We start from the raw sequence: 23,244 nt of genomic DNA on the forward strand, positions 1-23,244 counted from the left end.
CCGTATTTCACACATGAGGTGGTATGCTTTAGATCTTGGGCAGTTCCTTCTCTCCTCCATACTTTGCTCTTGCCATCACTCTCATATAAGTTAATCTTCATCTCATCTGTCCACAAGACCTTTTTTCCAGAACTGTGGTTGCTCTTTTAAGTACTTCTTGGCAAACTGTAACCTGGCCATCCTATTTTTGCAGCTAACCAGTGGTTTGCATCTTGCAGTGTAGCCTCTGTATTTCTGTTCATGAAGTCTTATGTGGACAGTGGTCATTGATAAATCTATACCTGACTCCCGAAGAGTGTTTCTGCTCTGTCGGACAGGTGTTTGGGTTTTTTTCTTTATTATGGAGAGAATTCTTCTGTCATTAGCTGTGGAGGTCTTCCTTGGCCTGCCAGTCCCTTTGCAATTAGTTAGCTCACCAGTGCTCTCTTTCTTCTTAATGATGTTCCAAACAATTGATTTAGGTAAGCCTAAGGCTTGGCTGATGTTTTATTCTTGTTACTCAATCTCATAATGGCTTCTTTGACTTTCATTGGCACAACTTTGGTCCTCATGTTGATAAACAGCAATAAAAGTTTCCAATGGTGATGGAAAGATTGGATGAAAAACTAGATGCAGAGAGCTGTCTTATACCTGCATTAAGGAGGCATTTAAACATACCTGAGCAATTAGAAACACCCGTGAGGCCATGTATCCCGAACACTATAGTGCGCTGAAATGGGGGTCTATGTATAAACACAGCTGTAATTTCTACATGGTGAAACCAAAATGTATAAAAATACCCTTTAATAAAATCTGCCAATGTGCATTTTAACCACATGTGATTTTTTTCTATGAATCTCAAATTGTGGAGTACAGAGGCAAATAAATAAATTATGGGTCTTTGTCCCAAACATTATGAAGGGCACTGTAAATAGATCTGCTGGATAGCTGCATTCCTAAGAAACCTTGCATTATTGAAAATTATGTTCTAAAAACAATTGTGTCAATGGAGAACAGTTGGTTAGGGGCGAGAGAGTTTGACTCGCAATAACAGTTATTTTTTCTCACAGGATTTTCAAAAGCAATCGACTACCTCCTCCGGCAGATCAATCCATATACTTACCACCCTTTGTGTAAAAAAGTTGTCCCTCAGATTCATATTAAATCTTTCCCCTCTCACCTTAAACCGATGTCCTCTGCTTCTTGATTCCCTTACTCTGAGTAAAAGACTGTGCATTTACCCGATCTATTCCATGTTATGATCTTATACACCTCTATAAGATCACCCATCATCCTCCTGTGCTCCAAGGAAGAAAGAGAGATATTGGTAGATCAGATTAGTGGGAAAAAATTGCAAAATGTCATAGGTGCATAGAATTTTGCAGCATAGATTCAGGCTGACAGCATTTAAATGTCCGGACAAGCACTTGAATTGCTTCGGGTACACTATGTTATGGACCTACTGCCGGGAGATGGGAATAAAATGACAGGTTGCCAACTGGTCAGCATGAAAGAGTGAGGTTATCCAGAATTGGTCCATTTCTCCCTTATTTTGCATCCATACTGGGATATATTTTGCTGAATATTGCGGTAACCCCCTTAACTATCTGGTCAGCTTGCCTTTTATCGTTTTGCTCACCTTATCTACCAGATCATTTTTGGCCAATCCTCATCCCATTGTAATTTTCTCTATTAAATCAAACAGGTTTCTCCCTCTCAAATTGAATACAAATTACTTCTGTTTGTAAACTCCTCTGGGAGAAATTACATAATTTTACCTCTTTCACACACCACTAGAATGACTTCATTTTGTTTCAAGATATTTTCTTTTAGACGGCCCTTTTCTTACAAGTTTTTAGGCAAGATATGTTGGTATAGAAGGAGTACTTTAATGCTACTTTGCACTTATATTTAGTTTTAGCTTTGGATTTATGGTTGTGGAATTATCCGATCTGTATTATAGACAATACACAATAGGTGCAGGAGGAGGCCATTCGGCCCTTCGAGCCAGCACCACCATTCAATGTGATCATGGCTGATCATCCCCAATCAGTACCCCGTTCCTGCCTTCTCCCCATATCCTCTGACTCCACTGTCTTTAAGAGCCCTATCTAGCTCTCTATTGAAAGTATCCAGCGAACCGGCTTCTACCACCCTCTGAGGCAGAGAATTCCACAGACTCACAACTCTCTGTGAGAAAAAGTGTTTCCTCATCTCCGTTCTTAAATGGCTTACTCCTAATTCTTAAACTGTGGCTCCTGGTTCGGGACTACACTAACCGAGAACATGTTTCCTGCCTCTAGCGTGTCCAAACCCTTAATAATCTTATATGTTTCAAAAAGATCCCCTCTCATCCTTCTAAACTCCAGAGTATACAAGCCCAGCCGCTCCATTCTCTCAGAAAGACCACACAAGAGCCTCACTGCTTGAGCATGTCTGGGGCAATGTACGCTTTCCTGCCATATATACGGTGCCCTGAGCACAATTGGTGACTGCAACCGGGACTCTCATACTAACATTGGTCAACAACTACTATGACAGTCCCGCCATCCCGGGAATTAAACTTGTAAACCTACGCTGCACTCCCTCAATAGCAAGAATGTCCTTCCACAAATTAGGGGACCAAAACTGCACACAATACTCCAGGTGTGGTCTCACTAGGGCCCTATACAACTGCAGAAGGACCTCTTTGCTCCTATACTGAACTCATCTTGTTATAAAAGCCAACATGCCATATGCTTTCTTCACTGCCTGCTGTACCTGCATGCTTACTTTCATTGACTGATGAACAAGGACCCCCAGATCCCGTTGTACTTCCCCTTTTCCCAACTGGACACCATTTAGGTAGAAATCTGCCTCACTGATTTTGCTACCAAAGTGGATAACCTCACATTTATCCACATTAAACTGCATCTGCCAGGCATCTGCTCACTCACCCAATCTGTCCAAGTCACCCTGCATTCTCATAGCATCCTCCTCACAGTTCACACTGCCACCCAGCTTTGTGTCATCTGCAAATTTGCTAATGTTACTTTGAATCCCTTCATCTAAATCATTGATGTATATTGTAAATAGCTGTGGTCCCAGCATCGAGCCTTGCGGTACCCCAGTAGTCACTGTCTGACATTCTGAAAGGGACCCGTTAATCCCTGCTCTTTGTTTTCTGTCTGCCACCCAATTTTCTATCCATGTCAGCACTCCACCCCCAATACCATGTGCCCTCATTTTGCCCACTAATCTCCTATGTGGGACCTTATCAAATGCTTTCTGAAAGTCCAGGTAAATTACATCCACTGGCTCTCCCTTGTCCATTTTCCTAGTTACATCCTCAAAAAATTCCAGAAGATTAGTCAAGCACGATTTGCCCTTCGTAAATCCATGCTGACTCGGACCTGTTACTACTATCCAAATGTGCGGCTATTTCATGTTTTGTAATTGACTCCAGCATCTTCCCCACCACCGATGTCAGGCTAACTGGTCTATAATTCACTGTTTTCTCTCTCCTGCCTTTCTTAAAAAGTGGGATAACATTACCTACCCTCCAATCCACAGGAACTGATCCTGAATCTATAGAACATTGGAAAATTATCACCAATGCATCCACGATTTCTAGAGCCACATCCTTAAGTGCCATGGGATGCAGACCATCAGGCCCTGGGGATTTATCAGCCTTCAGTCCCATCACCAGCACCATTTCCTGCCTAATGTGGAGTTCCTTCAGTTCCTCCGTCACCCCAGATCCTCTGGCTAGTTCATCAGGATTGTATTATAGTGTAGTCTTTATTTCTTGGATAACTGCCAGTCATTCCTTAGAAAATATTCCATTATCTTGTGTGCTCTCAATTTTTCTGTCATCTTTCGTAATATGTACATTCTGATTTTGATTCTTCTATATTGGTCTTTTCACCCCTGCACCATTTGATATTATCCTCTTGATATTATCATTTATGATGTACACATCTTCTCCCAATACTTGAGCTTGTCACATAATCTGCAGTTTGATCTGTATGCAAGGAATTGTCTTTTAACTGTCTATTCACATGGTTGCCTGCATCTGCAGCTCAATCTTATTTAGTATGGCTTTGCTTCTTTTGTCTCAGTTGTTAAACTTGATTCATCCCTCTCTTGGGGCCAGCAAGAAAATGCAATTGTCTTGAATTAATCTACGAATGTAATTGAAAGTCTGTCAAGATATTATACACGGACTAAAACTAGAGGATAATATTGCAGACAATATTGTCAACCAATGTTTACTGCTTATGATAGGAGCTGATGATGTTCTTGCCTGAATGTGGTACCCCAGTAATTGACATACATCTCCCAATTAGCTGACATCTGAAACCTGTACATCTTTGTCTTACCACTCTCTACCGCTGCACCACTGTGCCGTCCAATTCATTTTCTTTACTTGTACCTTTATGGTTTATAATGATCCAATAGTCATGGGTCACAGTACAGTTTAGAATTATTTAGGTATCTTGCAGCACTACACTGTTAAATAGGATTTAGCTATGAAAATATGCAACTACAATAAACCTGTTATGCTAATCTTTATACAGAATTATGCACATTTTAATAAACAATGTTGAATTAGTTTGTGTCATCTCACCCTCAAGTGGAAACATAAATTTAAGAGATTTGACATGTGGTTCGATGATACCACCCAGAAGCCCTTCCCTGTTGTGAACAAATAACTCCGAGCAAGGTGGATGAGAGAAGCAACTTCAATGTTCATTGGTTAAATACTAATCACATGTACCTTTTTAAAAATCGCGCGATTTAAAAAGAAATTTCAATAACATTTGCCAATATTTTAATGCCAAAGTGAGCAAACATAGCTCCAAAATGCGACAATTATCTAATCTTATCTTCTTGTTCTTGCGAATGAAACATAAATAAACCATAGGAATAGTTAGATCTCGTCGGGTGTTGAGCAGCCAGGTTGTTGTCTCTTCATCAATGTCTGCCAGACCCTGAGCTCCATTTGGTGGGTGGTAGAGCGGGCACTCAGAGATGTCATGGTTGACTGTTTGTTGTTCTGCTCCACATACACAGGCTGGGCTCTGGCGGAGCCCCCATCTCCACACGCTGGCATTGAAACGCCCAACTCCAGTACCAAGTCTGTTGAGCTTCACCCATGCTCCTCTCGGAGGTAAGACCCTGGACAGCTTTTATCTGGTGAAGAGATGTAGCTGTGTAACGGAGATGAGGTTGCCTTCCACTCCTGTGACCACTTGGTGGCTATCCAGTGTGCTTTTGCCTCAGTTGGCTGGATGGATGGATGCTAGTTGTTGTTTTCCATGGGGATCAAAGGGGTGACAGGACTTCAGTCAGGGTGACCTCTGCTCTCTGCTGATAGCCTGATGGAGGAGGTGATCTGGGTCCATGGCACGACGAGATAGTGCCAGAGTTGCTGCTTGCCTTCGGATCCCTGCAGGCGGAAAGCCTGCAAGTATAGGGAGCTGCTCGACTGGAGTAGGTTGAAGGCACCCAGTGATGGTTCGCAAGGTGCTAAATGTTCAAACTCGTGTCTACCAGGCTAGTGTGTTTGCTGCCACTCTATACGGGTACGCAGTACTCAGCTGGAGCTAAGGCAGAGGTGCGAAGAGTTGATGGGCTGGCTCCCCAACTTGTTTTGCCAGGCGTCAGATGAGCCGCTACGTGCCATGACCTTGTCGCAGAGGCCAGCCACATGTTGACAAAATATAAGCGATCTGTCCAGCCTTACAGATCTGTCCAGCTCTGTCCAGGTATGTGGTGTTTGTTGGAAGTCCAAGCACCTATTGTTAACGAAGACAGCTAGCTCTTGCTTAGCTTCCTTGTTGTTTAGATGGAATACTGTTGACACTGTTTTGCCTTCGTTCAGCTTTAGACTCCACTGTCATAGGTGTACTGCCAAAGTCCCCATGTCTTAGTATTAGAAGAACCCTACATAGATGCGGCTTTTGATAGGGTTAATTGGGAATTCTTATATCAAACACCAGAACGATTTGGCTTTACCGAAGATTAACTTCAAGTTATTAAAGCAATTTATCAGCAACCTACTGCAAGAGTAAAGGTGAATCGGTCCTTAACTGAGAGATTTGAGTTAGGAAGGAGAACGAGACAGGGATGTTGCCTTAACCCTACCCTGTTTGCTATATATATTGAATCATTGGCTCAAGATAGGGAACTGAGGGGATTAACTATAAGAGACAGAGAACATAAAATTGACCTTTTTGCAGATGACGTAATGATGTATCTCACGGAAGTAAACACCTCCTTTCCAAGGATGATGGGGATCAGAGAGAAATTTAATTTTTATGCCGGATATAAAGTGAATATTTCAAAAACTCAAACCCTCCTATTTAGTTGTGTTCAGAAGAAATCAAGCAAAAGTATAATATTAAATGGGATTCAATATACCTCGGGGTATATATAACAAAAAAAATATCAATGTTGTATGGGGCCAATTTTAATCACAACAACCAAAACATAAGAAAGGATATAAAAAGATGGTCCACCTACCCAATGGATTTTAGTAGTAAGATAAATGTGGTGAAAATGAATATTTTGCCAAGGCTATTGTACTTTTCAATCTCTGCTAATAGAAGTACCATTAAAACAATTCACGGGATGGGATAAATTAATATATAGGTTTATTTGGGGAGGAAAGAGGGCCAGAGTTCGATACACTACACCCCAGTTGCCAAAGGACAAAGGTGGAATGGCACTTCCAAATTTTAGGATATATTTCTATGCAACCCAACTTCGACCACTAATTAATTGGTGTGAGGATAGCTATATAGCTAGGTGGAAAGAGATTGAGACATATATCCCTGACTTCCACATCCAAACACTCTTGGGAGAAAAGCGCTTCCTGGACATATCAGGAGTATAATCGATCCAATAACGATATTTACTTTAGAAACCTGGTCACTCTTACCAGACAACTTAAACTGAATAAAGGACAAAAAGTATTAAGATGGATAGCTTTGGATAATGAATTTAAACCAGGGATGTAAGACTCAACAGTTAAAGAGTAGATGAAAAAAGGAATGACTGCATTTTGTACTGTTACTGAAAATCGAGACCTAAGAACTTTTCAAGATTTGAAGGATAGATTTGCACTTAGGAACCAAGACTTGTTTAGATACCTCCAACTGAGAGATTATTACAATAAAAAAGTAAAAAGGGAGGCACTAGAAGAAAATAATCCAGTGGTAGAAGTGACAGTTAATGCGTATCATCAAAAAACATCAACGATTATTTCTAAACTTTACCATAGTTTAATGGAATGTCAAGCTAAAATTACAATCTCAGAAGAAGAATGGCATCATATGTGTGTAACACTACAGACATCCACTAATTCACAAAAATTGAAAGAATTTAATTGGAAAATTTTGATTTGTTTCTTTATTACGCCAAACATAAAAAGCAAGCAAATTCTAAGGCAGCAAACATGCTGGAGGCAATGTGGCGAAACAGACACAAATCATGCACATATCTTCTGGAGTTGCCCAAAAATAGAACCATTTTGGAACTGAGTGAATTCAGTATTAAAGGAGGTATTAGTATATATAGTCTCCAAGAAGTGTTCCATGTTATGCCTGGGTAATATAACTACAGTGGTGCTGAAGGAAGATCATTACTTGGTTAAAATCCTACTAACAGCTGGCAGAAAGGCCATTACAAGAAACTGGCTTGCAGCGGGCACACCCAGACTTAGACAATGGTTAGATTTAGTACAGGAAATATTTGTGATGGAGAAAATGACATATTCGCTAAGAGTGAAAGAAGAAGAGTTTAACAGAAAATAGGAAAAATGGATTAGGTATGGAAATAAAGACATCAACACTGTATAATTTTATTGACAATAATGTAAGTTATTAGAAAATGTTTTAATAAGAAAATAGTTCTGTATACTGCATCATTAATTGTAAACTGAACCCCTCTGCTGCACTCAATAACTTCACGTTCGACTCCTCCCATTTCCTCCAAATACAAGGCGTAGCTATGGGCACACGCATGGGCCCCAGCTATGCCTGCCTATTTGTAGGTTACGTCGAGCAATCCTTGTTCAATACATACCAGGGCCCCATCCCCGACCTCTACCTCCGCTACATCAACGACTGCTTTGGTGCCACCTCCTGCACCCGCACACAACTGACTGACTTCATCCACTTCACCACTAACTTCCATCCAGCACTCAAATACACCTGGACCATTTCCGATACTTCCCTACCATTCCTTGACCTCACTATCTCCATTGCAGGTGATAGACTTCTAACCGACATACACTATAAACCCACTGACTCCCATGGCTATCTGGACTACACTTCTTCCCACACTGCTTCCTGTAAGGACTCCATCCCCTACTCCCAATTCCTCCGTCTACGCCGCATCTGCTCCACGGATGAGGCGTTCCACACCAGGACATCTGGAATGTCCTCATTATTCAGGGAACGGGGGTTCCCCTCCTCCACCATAAATGAGGCTCGCACCAGGGTCTCTTCCATACCACGCAACACTGCTCTCTCTCCCCATCCCCCCACTCGCAACCAGGGCCGAGTCCCCCTAGTCCTCACCTTTCACCCCACCAGCCGTCACATACAAAAAGTAATCCTCCGTCAGTTTCGCCACCTCCAACGTGACCCCACCAATCGCCACATCTTCCCATCTCCCCCCATATCTGCCTTCCGCAAAGACCGCTCCCTCTATAACTCCCTTGTCAATTCTTCCCTTCCCTCTCGTACCACCACCTCCCGGGCACTTTCCCTTGCAACCGCAAGAGATGCAACACTTGTCCCTTTACCTCCCCCCTCGACTCCGTTCAAGGACCCAAGCAATCGTTCCAGGTGCGACAGAGGTTTACCTGCATCTCTGCCAACCTCATCTATTGCGTCCGCTGCTCTAGATGTCAGCAGGTCTATATCGGTGAGACCAAGCAGAGGTTGGGCGATCGTTTCGCCGAACACCTCCGCTCGGTCCGCAATAACTAAGCTGACCTCCCGGTGGCTCAGCACTTCAACTCCCCCTCCCACTCCGTCTCCGACCTCTCTGTCCTGGGTCTCCTCCATGGCCACAGCGAGCAGCACCGGAAATTGGAGGAACAGCACCTCGTATTCCGTTTGGGGAGTCTGCATCCCGGGGGCATGAACATCGAATTCTCCCAATTTTGTTAGTCCTTGCTGTCTCCTCCCCTTCCTCAGCCCCCCTGCTGTCTCCTCCCATCCCCCAGCCTTCGGGCTCCTCCTCCTTTTCCCTTTCTTGTCCCCGCCCACCCCCGCCCCCGATCAGTCTGAAGAAGGGTTTCGGCCCGAAACGTTGCCTATTTCCTTCGCTCCATGGATGCTGCTGCACCCGCTGAGTTTCTCCAGCTTTTTTGTGTAACCCTCTGCTGCACTGTTGTACGTTTCACTGCATTGTTGTATATTTTGTTGTTATATTTGTGTTATATTTGTGTATGCATAAAAGCAATAAAGACTAAAGTGAAAAAAAAAAGTCCCCATGTCTTGACTCAAGAAGATTTCGATTATCTTCCACTCTTTGTCTCATCAGGATGGCTAGATCGTCAGCATACCAATATTTTCCAGCGATGGTCTCTGGGAGGTCATGGATGTACACTTTGAAAAGCAGCGGAGCCAAGACGGATCCCTGTGGGACGCCATTCTTCAGTGTACATAGCCTACTCTGCTGTCCATCACTGGTCTTAAGCACAAAGCTGCGGTTTGATATCAGCTTCATGATGTAGCGTACCATGCGCCTGTCTGGCAGCACCCGGAGTAGCTTTGCAGTTAGTCCCCGGTGCCACACGATGTCAGACGCAGCTGTCAGATCTATAAGAACAGCTCTTGCCTTCTCATTTGCCTCCAAGCAGTCCTTGACGTCTTGGGTGAGGAGGGTTACCTGGTCCGCAGTAGATCGACCTTGGTGGAAACCAGCCTGCTCGTGGGGTAGTTGAGGGTCTATGATGGGGTTGATACGCCCATGGATCAGCCTTTCAAGGAGTTTGTATGGGATGCAGAGGAGCGAGATGGGCCGGCAGTATTTAGGATCATCCTTTGGCTTGTTCGGCTTCGGGAGAGCGATGACTGTTGCACAACGCCAAATATTTGGGTTTTTGGACTTCTCCATGGAGGTCAACAATGTAGTAGAAACTCCTGGTGTATGCTGTCAAGTCCGGGGGCCTTTCCTGCTTTCAACATCTTTAGTGTGGTGGCCATTTCCTCGGAGGTGAAAGCCATTGTTGGCCTGTATCCACTCTGTCAGTTTTCCATGCCTCGGCAACCTCTTTGCTCACTTCGCGCGAGAAATCTCACTCAGAGTTTGTGAATTGACCATTCTCGACTAGTTGAGGAGCGATTGCGATAGCGGTCACTGGGCATTTGCCAGGTTTGGATGTAGCTCTGCTGGTCAGGCGGTTGACTGTGTGCCAAGCTTTACAGCTCGAGTGGGTGAAGTCAATCTAATCTAAAAATGACTGTTGTTGTGCATGCCTCTCCCCCACTGCTCCAAAGGCCTCCCACACGTGCAACCCCAGCCACTTCCAATTTTCACCTTCCCCGCAATGCAACAAGAACGTGCAAATTCCCCAAAGGCCACACCTGTGATCAGGATTGATCCCGGATCTCTGCCACTGAGATGCAGCAGCTTGACTATCTGTGCCAATGTGCAGATGCATATCCCAGGAATATTAACAATATGTCGAAACAAAGAACTGCAGATGGTAGTTTATACCAAAGATAGACACAAAGTGCTGGAGTAACTCAGAGGGTCAAGCCGCATCTCTGGAGAAAAAGAGTGGGTGACATTTTGATTGGGACCTGAGTCCCGACCAAGAGCGTCACATCTTTTTTCTCCAGAGATGTTGCTTGAGTTACTCCAGCACTTTGTGTCTATCTTTTTTATTAACAAGATGATGGGCGAGGTAGCTTTGGAATACTAGAACCCGCTGGGGGGGGGATTCTGGGTGTGTGGGGGGGGGGGGGGACTGTGACAGTGCCCCCTTCCTTGGATGTTGCTCCGATTCCTATCACTAGCGGAAAGGCCAATTCTCAGCAATTGGTAAAGGCTGGGCCCAATTAGCTGATACCCGGTGTGGGGGGACCACCGGGAAGAACAATGGCCACCTCCAGTTTAAATTCCATTTGGAATATTTTGGAGGACCAAGAAACCAAGAACCAAGAACCAATGGCAACTCGGCGTGGAGGGACCGTTGTGAGGGACGGTGGAAGAACAAAGAGGGAACCCGGTGCGGGGGAAAGGCCCTCTAGTTATAGAATCCTCTGCCCGGGGAATAAGCCTGCGTTCGTTCGTTTGTTCGTTTGATCCGGTTAAGGCGCGGTGCACACCGCAGCCAGCTAACAGTTGCTTGTCTTTTTCTTTTTTTTTTCACTTCTAATTTCAAGTTTTTGTGTACCTTGTTGTGTGTTGTGACTGTTGACAGACCAATTTTCCTCCGGGGATGAATAAAGTTTTATCGTATTGTATATTGGTTTGGCACCGTGAATCTTGTCAGCCTTCTCCCTATAAAACCCAAGCCTTCTAGCTAGAGGGGGAGGGAGAGAGAAGCGGAAAAAAGAGAAAGAAGAAAGGAGAGAGGTGTGTCCCAGCCAGCTATGTTCCCATCGCAAGTTTAAGGAAGATTGAGCTGCTATGACAAACCCGAGGCCACCAATGCCACCAGGTGGTGAAGACTGGACTGCCATGAAGAAGTCACATACAGCCAGCAGCTCCACTGAGGTTAAGACTGAGTGTCACACACACACATATACCACTATATAAATATATACACACATGAATAAACTGATAAAGTGCAAATAAACAGATAATGGGCTATTAATGTTCAGAGTTTTGTCCGAACCAAGTTTAATAGCCTGATGGCTGTGGGGGAAGTCATCCAGGATAAACCTGAGACCAACTGCACCTCCTGTTGAGGCAAGGGTGAACTGCAAGGAGAAGCCTGAGATGGCCACGCCACCTGCTTCAAAACTGGGACCGAGCTGCCGGACCAAACCTCAGATCACCGGCTCCACCGCACATGCAACCTGATGGTGAGGGACGACACCCCTTCCGGTCCTGGACTTTCTTACCAATGTAAATAAAATATATCATGTGATTCATCCCACTGGGAGTGTTAGTGCAATTACTGCCGAACCCCCCACCATTCCCAACGCCACAAAATAATGGCATATGTTCAGTTTTAAATAAATATTAATGAATATACCTCTAGATCTGAAAAAAAAACCACTTTATATTCCCCAAGTGTGTTGGTTTTGCACAGTAAATTAGCCACAATATTTTGAAACTTATCCTATACATTTTGCCTTCATTCCCCTTGTTAAATGAATGTTTTTGATTCCATTTACTAACTGGAAAAAATGTTGCCTGGGAAACATTATTTTTCTCTGAAGGAACATCGGACAAATTTAAATGTAGTTTGCTTATTTTGAATTTTAACATTAATCCAAAATTTGGTTAGCTAAAGTATTATCGTATTTGCATTCTGGACCCAACATGATCAATTGTTAGGATGGTGCACATTGGGATGCAAACACCGATGGGAAAGGTGCAGACAATCCTTCTCTTCCTCTAACCTGCTAATTTTCTCTGCACTGTCTTCATCTTCATTCCTCAGAAAACAAAGTGAAATCCTTTGGGGGAAACTCATCATTCTAACATTTTGAACACAACCTTAACGATAGTCCCTCGTGTCCTGGCAACCTAACTGGAAATAAGCAAGAAAGAAAGCAATGTTCATGAGTAATCCAAAATATTACTGCTGCAAATTAATTCAATGCCAGCAAAGACCTGAGGGGTTGAATTATATACTATTTTCCTATGATTTAATCATACGATTTAAAGGTAGGTAAAAGTAAACTCTTTATTCTGGTGAACAGATTTGCAATAAGAGGCCATAATTTTGTCTTAGTCTCAATAACCACATATGAATTATCCAAATCAGGTAGTCCTTAGTTGAAGAACTTGCCTCCATTATTCTTCCTTGTGCAGTGCTTGGTTTCTTTTTCTTTGTTTCAAATTCATTCACTCACAGAATAATCTTTCACTATTTCCCAATACTCATTGTTGCCAATTATCGTTTGACTCCCAAATGAATCCTATCAGGATTCATTAAAGGATCATGCAGAGGTGCAGTCATACAATCTTAGACCCACATAACTGGCAAGGAAATCACAATTGTTTCCAGGAGGGAGCTGTATGTTGGCCAATATTTCTTTTCATTTGCTTTTTTTTAAAACAATGTTTATTTCAGCTTTCATGACAAGAGAATTCTCTTTTAACTTGGGTCCTATTTGATGCAAGTTTGGCACCATTGAGATAATTTGGTGGCTTATTGTATCACCAAGAAGCCATGGCATTTTATTGGCTATCCCACCCTTAAACCACTTTGAAGAACGTTGGTGACTCTACATTCCATGGTCTTCCCGACTACATGGATAGGACAGGTTTGGAGGGTTATGGATCAAATGTGGACAGGTGGGACTAATGTAGCTGGGACACGTTGGCTGGTGGGAGCATGTAGGGCTGACGGGCCCCATTTCAAACTGTATCAATCTATGACTCTTCAAATTTCTGCTTTGCCTCTCTTCAGGCCCTTTATCTCAATTTCTCTTAAGACATCCATTGTCTTTCATTAAGGTCTGGTCCACAACTCTATTCCTAAACTCCAATTGCCCCTCTCTTCTGAACCTATATAACCTACCACTTACTTTCCTTATAAGCATGTGACCCAAATCCTTTCAATTCATATATTCTATTATTGATTTAACTTTGCACAAGAATAATGTAGGCATACTTTATGGAACCAGAACTTAGCCCACAATGTCAATGCTGGCCACAAAGAACCTGTCTACACACATCTCATTTTCGTGCACTTGGCCTGAATTTTAAGTACTCTTCAAAATACTACTTACATGTGAAAATATGTAACCACCCTCTTAACTAGGATGCGCAGGAGTGGGCGCCATCTGTGTATGGCAGCCTGCCCGCAGTCCATCTCTTCACCTTATTTTTAATTTTATGTCCTGTCATTAAATGTTAGTTGGAGGTCTTTTATGTGGTGGGTGGGGGAAGGGGGAAACTTTATTTCTTAGCCCTCTACCTGGTCGGAGAGGCAGCATCCTTCCGAGCTGCTTCTTCGCCCCGTCCTCGCGGCCTACCATCGAGAATGGAGCGGCGTTTCCTGTCGGGACCGGCTATGACTACAGCTTCGGTGGCGGTGCAGAACTGGGACACCATCATGAAGCGGGTGATGCCTTACCGGGTCGCTGTGCGGTAAGCTCCGGGACGCTGTGGCCGCCGACTCCCAACATCGCGGAGCTGGGGCTGCAGGCGTCGCTGGATTTGGAGCGCCGCGGAGCCTGGGATCGGGTTCGCCGGGGTCGGAGCTCCAACCGGCGCGGCCTGAGGGCTATGAGTGCCCCCGGTCTCCGGGGAGGTGGCAGCCGCTCCAGACTTTTCAAGCCGCTGAGGAATGTTTCACCCGACGCCAGAGTTCCATCTTCACGGCAAGAGGGCCCTGAAAATCATCGGACTGGTTGCACGGCCACAAATGGGCCCCAACCTCGGGTGTTTCACAGAGGAAGAGGACTTAACTTTCTGGTGCCTTTCCCCAGTGGAAATGTTTGATTCTGCTGCGGGGGACGTTTGTGTTGAACTCGATAATGTGTTGTGTCCATTTTCTTTATTTTTTTAACCTTTTTTTATGGTTTGTATGGAAACTTATTATCTATTTTATGTAAAGCACTTTGGTGTCAATGCGAGTTGACTTAAAACGTGCTATATAAATAAAACGTACTTACTTACTAGGAAGAGAATCAAACAAGTTAAAGTGTGTGTGTATCCTTTAACGATACACCCTTCGTCAGGATAGACAAAGTAAACAAGTTTTAACCCTTTATGAATAAATATGATACTGAAACAGGTAATTCTCCTTTGATCATTAAAAAAAACCTTCTGTATTGTTTATTGTATGTGATAGGCACGATTAAATACTGCATTTCAGAGTCAATGCAAGGTCTTATAGTTCTTAGAAAGTGAAATAAAATGTGTATTTTTCTGCAATTAACAATTCTATTTATGTTGTTGAATACTTTGACTGTAGCTTGACAAACCTTTTGAAAATTATTTTGTGTTCATAATGTGTATTATGAAGCACAGGGACACTGATTGTATTGTTACTCTAATCCAATTATAGCCATTTGCCAGAGCAGTTCATGCCTCCAGCACTTTCAGATTTATTTGCAGACATTCATTTTCTTGTGCAATACTGACACATGGACAATTATTAGCCTCCTCAACCTGTCCTAGAACTGTTTGTTTGACTGACTTGTAATCTGACTCCATATTTTCAACCGAGAAAGAACATGTCAAAAAAGAAATCCTTGATTCTCATTGCTATTTTATTGAAACAATTATGAATTTTAAATACAAGATTGACATTTTTAAAGAGAATTCAGTAAAGCAGCTTCTGACAAGGCAAGAAGTCAGACACCAGTAATGTTACTTGGGATTACAGACTTCTCTTTCGATTTGTTTCAAAGCAAAAGGTTAATTTTTACTTGTAAAATGTGTTCATCCCGGAGATTCTTGTACTTCAGGAATTACCTGATGATTAACTTGTGCTGTACTTTCTTTCAAATCAATTATTACATAATATTTCATATAAATGCAAAAGAACAAATTGTTTCTTCAGATTTCCAAAGTTTTCATAAATGTTGTTTTAATAAAATTAGTATTTCTCATTGCACAATTAAAATGATCAAGATCTGTTTCTTTTCTATTTTCTAGTAAATAAAGTTATCTGACAGGTAAACTGTTTCACTTTTACAATTTTAATTGTACTAAAACACTTCTAAAGATGATATATCCTGAGTTTATAACAAAAAAAAATAACAAGGTTTCTAAATAAGCCATTCAATATGGATAAAAATGTAAATGTCTGAACAGAATACTTTTTTTGCTAACCACAAACACAGATTTATGTAACCAATGAAATTAATAAATCTCATTAAACTGATCAGCTAAGATTACATTTATACTAACTACAACTGTTGCATTTGTCAATTAAACATTAAAAAAATGAACCCTATGCAAAAAACATTTTCCAAGCTATACATTTTCTGATCTATACCCAGGCTACCGGCTCCACAAAAATTATTGCCATTCACCAAGGTGAATGTTATAATCTTTACTTACAGATAGCTATTCCCACTATTGATTAGACATGAAATAGTAATAGTTACTTTTTACAATGTCTTTTAATTAATTCTGTGTTCCTGAACACGAGAAATTTCCAACTGTGCAAGGTTCTATGTACTGCTGCATATTTGATATATGGACTTGGTAATAATTTGGTTGCTGTTTGATTATACAGTAGTTGTGCAATTCCCTAATTCTAACAAATTAGGTTGACCTAGAAATATATTTATCCTTAAAAGACATCGAATAGGGAAAAAAGTACTATAACGTTGCCTTTCTTGGTCCTAATTACCTTTTAAAAACCAAAGTAATAAGTAATTTGCTGAAGATGTTGTACTGAAGACCTGATTCCAATCAGCTCCATCAGTACAATCTGGGAATACTTACGTGAAGAGAGAATGTTCAATTAATACTGGGCAGCTTCCCTACACCTATGTTTTAGTGGTGCATGAATGATCCGAGTCGAGAAAAAACATGTCACCCTGCTTTCTCTGCTAATGGATACATAGCATGGGATGAGAAACATCTAAAAAAAAAAGTGCCTTTTGCATTCAAAAAACAAGGCTGATCATAGTGAATGGTAGTATATGCAAGGGTAAATACAAAAATCTGATGACTATTGGCTTAAGATTTATCTTAAAGAAATAGTCACTCCTTGAAGTTATCAGCATTTAATCTTCATTTCATAAGATAATTAACAATCAGATAATAAATACGCAACTTTTACTTTGACTTTTCTGGTTTATAGAAAGGAAGGCTGCAGCCTTTATTCTGGTTTTGGCTTATTTTCCATTAAGTACTGCATTTAAACATTTGATTATAAAAAAGATACAATTTTTTTAAACTTTGAGCTCTGGACATCATAAATCTTGCCCACCTTAGCATGCTTCTTCAGATAAAACCTTCAGAATGTTACTGTTTAGGTGCAGTGGTTAGCAGTTTTCTCACCATTCCCAACTGCATGGAGTTTTAATCACATGGTGTAGGCTGAAACATTTAAAAGCATTTACAGACGGATCAACACATTGCAAAACTAGATAGTAGGATGCAGTTGTGCTCATGATTGCCCCACATCACGAGTTACTAATCTTGGTAATTTCAGATGCCGAGCAACCCTAGCTCAACTGCAACATATCCATTGGTGAGCTCATGCAAAGCAGCAGTGAAAGGAGAGCTTTATTTGATGCCCTCTCGGTGTATGTACTTTGCACATAGATAGAAAATAATTTAAATATAATAGTTGTGTTGTAAGGAATATTTAAATTTCAGTAGATAATTTCTAGCTCCAGCACAACACAAATGTTCTTTTTTACAAATGTACCTTTCATTTTCCAGTACAATGCTGTACAAGATTTGTTTCCCCCTCTCCCTTGCCAGTATGGAGCACCAGTTGCATTCTCCCATATGAAGATAAGCAAAATCTATTTATAGCTTGTATTTCAGGGACTTCCTACAGCTAAAAATAAGGAATGGTCACAATTCAAATGATAACTTTATATCATATATAAACTTTTAATACAAGCATAAAAAAGATAATTATTATATCTTATACTTTGACTTCTTAAAGCACTGTACATTTTGACACTTCAAAAATATCAGCAACCAGTTTCAACAAAAAGCTTTATAGCAGCAAATATATTTTACCATGTTTTACAAGAAAATCACTTCATTCTCATATTTTGACACATAGAGATTCAATTCCTCCTTCCAACTATTAACAAAGTCCTTAAGTGTCCAATCTTCTTAAGGCATCAGTGCATTAATTAAAAATGAATAAGCACTCCCCCCCCTCCCACACTTTAGCCCAACACCTATCCTATGTGTGGCACCAGTGTTTGTTTCACTCTTAATAAACAACTATTTTGGTAGATTTAAGTTACAACGGATTGTGCTGATAGTATCACTATAATAATATAAATTGTTCATTTATATTGTTATAGTATAAATTTTACATCATTTTGCCAGATATCCAATTTTCCACTTCCTGTGCTAAAGCGATCTGGCAGGATCCTCATTTTCATTGTCCCATCAGCTCCACAGGAGAATATATGATTTGCCGGACCAGTCTCTATTTGCATGACCCCTGTTCCTATGTTTCTGAAGAGCGACTGTCGAGCATGCTCATTTGAGAATGTATGAATCGGGTTGAGAGTGGACAAATTCCAAATCTGAAAGTAATAGAAAACAAATATAAACTTCTAAAGTAGTACAGTTTAAAATGTTTATTGCAAGACAAGTTTACAAATTACTTCACTACTCATTTGTTGAGCTTTTTCTGTTATTTTGTATGAATCAACCGAAGGTCTACATTACTTGGAGCTGCATGGTCTTGCAATAACCTTCTTTGATGTCAGCGGTGCCAGTGATCATTTCCTTTAAATATCTGATTATATCATATATAATCAGATTTGGTTACTAATCGACTTTTCACAGCTTCATGGTGATTTGGATTACAGATGTCAACAAACAGCTCAAGGTTCTGAGATGCCATTAGTTTGAGCTTCAACAAAATTGCATGTCCTTTCCAATGGGTTTATACTGCTATTACAACTTTGCCCAGTCAAACCTTCTGAAAATTAATAGAATTAAACCCCATTGGGGACCCTCGGGCTATCTTTAATCACTGTACTGGACTGTATCTTACACTAAACATTATTCCTTTTGCCCTGTATCTGTACAGTATACTGTGAATGGCTCGATTGTAATCAGGTATAGTCTTTCCGCTGACAGGAAACAAACAAAGCTTCTTACTGTGCCTCGATACATGTGACAATAAACTAAACTCAAAGTCAAGAGTAATTAAATAAAGCAATTTTATAAAGGCAGAATATATGGTGAGAAGAAAGATGTCATGTGGAAAATGCCTACTGGACATTAATAACTAAAAAAGATACAAAGTATTGGAGTAATTCAATGGGTCAGGCAGCACCTCAGGAAAACGCAGATAGGTGACGTTTCGAATCAAGAACCTTGAACCTCAGGTTCTTTAAAGTGTTTCCAAAAGCAAAATGGAGGATAATCAATGATATTCAGAACAGAGGGGATTCAATGTTTTGTGATGACAAAAATTGTTAGTCCCCAATTTTGTTAGTCCTTGCTGTCTCCTCCCCTTCCTCAGCCCCCCTGCTGTCTCCTCCCATCCCCCAGCATTCGGGCTCCTCCTACTTTTTCCTTTCTTGTCCCCGCCCACCCCCCCACCACCGATCAGTCTGAAGAAGGGTTTCGGCCCGAAACATTGCCTATGTCCTTCGCTCCATAGATGCTGCTGCATCCACTGAGTTTCTCCAGCTTTTTTGTGTACCTTCGATTTTCCAGCATCTGCAGTTCCTTCTTAAACAATTATTGAGGATATTGGTTGATGAGGAATCCACCCACAACACAGCATAATTTTAGAAGTTTGAAAAATGTTTAGAGATGCAGCATGGAAACAGGCCCTTCGGCCACTAGGTCCATGCCAATCATTGATCCATTCACACGAGTTCTGTTATCACACTTAGTCACCCACTTTCTTCACACTAGGGGCAATTTAGAGAGGTCAATTAACCTACAAACCGACCCATCTTTGAGATGTGCAAGGAAACCAAAGCAACCGAAGGAAATGCAGTCACAGGGAGAACATGCACCCAAGGCCAGGATCAAACACGGGTCCCTGGCGCTGTGAGACAGCAGCTGCAACACTGTGCTGCCCTTAATGTGTGTTTATGTTCAAAACAATGCCCCACAAAAACCCTTTCATTTGGCTCAATACTGCTTTTAACGGCGCATTTGGATAGCAGTAAAAGGATTGGTCCAAGTCAGCATGGATTACATATAAACATAGAAAATAGGTGCAGGAGGAGGCCATTCAGCCCTTCGAGTCAGCACCGCCATTCATTGTGATCATGACTGATCGTCCCCAATTAATAACCCGTGCCTGTCTTCTCCCCATATCCCTTGATTCCACTAGCCCCTAGAGCTCTATCTAACTCTCTCTTAAATCCATCCAGTGATTTGGCCTCCACTGCCCTCTGTGGCAGGGAATTCCACAAATTCACAACTCGCTGGGTGAAAATGTTTTTCTCATCTCAGTCTTAATTGGCCTCCCCTTTATTCTAAGACTGTGGTCCCTGGTTGTGGACTCGCCCAACATTGGGAACATTTTTCCTGCATCTAGCCTGTCCAGTCCTTTTATAATTTTATATGTTTCTATAAGGTCCCCCTTTTCCTTCTAAACTCCAGTGAATACATGCCTAGTCTTTTCAACGGATTTATGAAGGGGAAATCCTTCTTGACTAATCTTCTGGAATGTTTTGTGAAGATGCAAGTAAAATGGATGAAGGAGAGCCAGTGGATGTAGTGTATCTGGACTTTCAGGAAGCCTTTGACAAGTTCCAACTCAGGAGATTAGTGGGTAAAATTAGAGCACATGGTATTGGGAAACGAGTCCTGGGTGTTCAAGTTCAAATTTATTTGTCACATACACCATAAGGTATGGTGGTGCTGTATTGTGTGCGGGCTTGCATTTCGTCCGTAGTTGAGGTCAACTCTCCTTCGCTGCGGGTGTTGTTGAATTGCTGTTGGGCCGTCCTTGTTCAGTAGTCTGGGGTGGCCCAGGGCTGGCGGGGCGGCCCCGGAATTGCAGCTGCCGTCTCCAGCTTGGCTCTACCTATGGCCAGCAGCCCTCCACCTCCAGCCCCCTCCCCTCAGTCCGACACTGAAATCTTGCTGAAGATGGGCAGCAGGTACTGCTGGTGATGGTGGAGCTGGCAGCGGCAGCATCCTCCTCCCCCACACTTGCACAGTCCCAAGTCCAGAGTCCGTGCCAGCTCTAACTTCAGGTCGGGCTGAAGGCGGCCCGCAATGCAGCACAGTCTAGCGCCGGGACGGAGGAGGCTGAGCACAGGCTGGCGCTCTGGCGCAGGCGAGGCCGGGGCCCTCGCTCCTCCTCAGGGTTGTGGATGACGTGGCAGCGAGTAACGTAGGGGCAGAAGCCGGTGGTTTGCAAGGTACGGCTTGTACTTGGGGTAGCGGCTGAGGCCATGGGCGAACTGGCACTTGTCGCCGTAGTGGCCCATCGGGGAGTGGGTTCCTCTGGAGTTGGAGTGGGGTTGGGCTGGAATTGGTGCTGGCTGTGGATTCTGTGGGCCTGGTGTGGTCGGTTGGTCTGGGAGAGGCGGAGGTTGCGCTTCTCCATGCTGGGCCTCGGGGCGATTTTGTTCGATTTTTATTTATAGCATTGGACCTTTGACAAATACGATTCCTTGCTTTTTTCGGAATACCGAACTGGCTTATACAGTTCAGACAGTCCTCCTCCTCCCTTGTTCACCTGGGTTCGGAGCCCCGACCCTCCGTAGTCGCCGCTACGGCCCGATGTTCAAGCCCTCTGGTCAGGATGGTCGGAACAGCGACGTCGGGACAGGTCGAGCACACCCTGGAGCTCCCAATTGGTCACCTCCTTATCGGAGACCGCGGTTTCCAGATGTTGTAAATCGCATGCGAGGGATCGCCCACTCCATGATGGTCAGTAAAGTCCGTTCCATGCCTGCCGCCAGAAGCTCCACAGACCGAGGCTCCAGGATGTTGTATGCCGTGGGCCAGTGGTCGGAGAGCTTCTTTGGCAACCTCCGGCAAGTGGGTCTGCGATATTAAAAGACCCGCTCTGGGCCCGCGATGTTAAAGTCCTCGCTGTGCCGCCGCTGAAACTCTGGGCCCGACTCCGGAAAAGGCCGCACTAAACCAGTTTTAAGGCCACGAGGAGGGTGGGAGGCGAAGAAGCGACAAGGAAGAAAGTCACCTCTCTGTCGAGGTAGGTGCCTGAAAACGGTTTCCCCCTATTCCCCCCCTCATGGCCTTAAAACTGGTTTGGTGCGGCCTTCCCGTGACGATCTTACTCCCATAGCCGGCGGTGGGCCTTCTTGTCGGGACGATCAGGGGGGGAATCTCAGCTCCCCTGCGTCGGGCGATCTGATCTCGGGTCATGGCTGCTCGAAAATCATGCGGCTTCCGGAGCTTCCCAACTCGCTCTCTCCCGAGGCCGGTTTGAGCGTCGAACCCAGGCAGGGCTATAGGAGTAAAAAAGTTGTACAGGGCCCTGGTGAGACCACATCTGGAGTATTGTATGCAGTTTTGGTCTCCTAATTTGAGGAAGGACATCCTTGCTATAAAGGCAGTGCAACGTAGGTTCACGAGGTTTTTCCATGGGATGGCGGGATGGTTATATGAGGAAAGATTGGAAAGAGTGGGCTTGTATTCACTGGAATTTAGAAGGATGACAGGGGATCTTATAGAAACGTATAAAATTATAAAAGGCCTGGAGAAGCTAGGTGCAGGTAAAATGTTCCCAATGATGGTGGAGTCCAGAACCAGGGGCCATAGTCTAAGAATAAAGGGGAGGCCATTTAAAACTGAGATGAGAAAAAACTTATTAACCCAGAGAGTTGTGAATTTGTGGAATTCTCTGGCACAGAAAGCAGTCGAGGCCAATTCACTGGATGAATTTTAGAGTTAGGCTAGCAGAATCATGGGATATGGGGAGAAGGCAGACACGGGTTACTGATTGTGGATGTTCAGCCATGATCACAATGAATGGTGGTGCAGGCTCAAAGGGGAAAATGGCCTTCTTCTGCACCTATTTACTATGTTTCTAACACAGCTAGCGTATGTCATACATCTTTTACGTTATCTTTTATGTTTTAATCAGATTATTTTTACCTACACATGCTGAATTATGGATGAAAATTCTGTCTGGAAAATAATTTACATCAATTTTATTTTAAATTAACAATTGATATTTTGTACCTTCATGTTACCCTCAGCAGACCCTGTAATGAAGTATTCCTCTGTTGGATCCACAGCAATCGCTTTAATAGGCGAATCGTGAGCCTGAAACGTCTGACGTAATTGTCGCTGGCGTAGATCAAGTATACAGATGAAACCTTTTCTTCCACCAGATAATAAAAGCTGCTGCTTTGATGCATATGCCAACACAGTAGCTCCACTTTCATGACATGTGAATGCTGGAATGCAAAGAATATATACTGAATCAAGGCATAACAATAGAGAATGCTGGAATCAATGAGGAAT

The 23,244-nt window shown here is 42.8% G+C and overlaps 1 protein-coding gene across 1 annotated transcript in view; it reads right to left on the reverse strand.

Annotated features, from left to right (window-relative positions):
* Positions 1-15,365: 15,365 nt before the first annotated feature.
* The window catches only part of LOC129694298 (dmX-like protein 1), a 216,936-nt gene continuing 209,057 nt past the window's right edge, over positions 15,366-23,244 (reverse strand). The window contains exons 44-45 of the mRNA XM_055631009.1: positions 22,960-23,177; positions 15,366-18,350 (exon numbers count right to left, since the gene is read on the reverse strand). Of these exons, the coding sequence (XP_055486984.1) occupies positions 18,117-18,350; positions 22,960-23,177 (452 nt within the window). The 3' untranslated portion in view covers positions 15,366-18,116. The remainder of the gene's footprint in view (positions 18,351-22,959; positions 23,178-23,244) is intronic.

The sequence above is a fragment of the Leucoraja erinacea genome, chromosome 3 (genome assembly GCF_028641065.1).
Source record: "Leucoraja erinacea ecotype New England chromosome 3, Leri_hhj_1, whole genome shotgun sequence".
Classification (NCBI taxonomy): Eukaryota; Metazoa; Chordata; class Chondrichthyes; order Rajiformes; family Rajidae; genus Leucoraja; species Leucoraja erinaceus.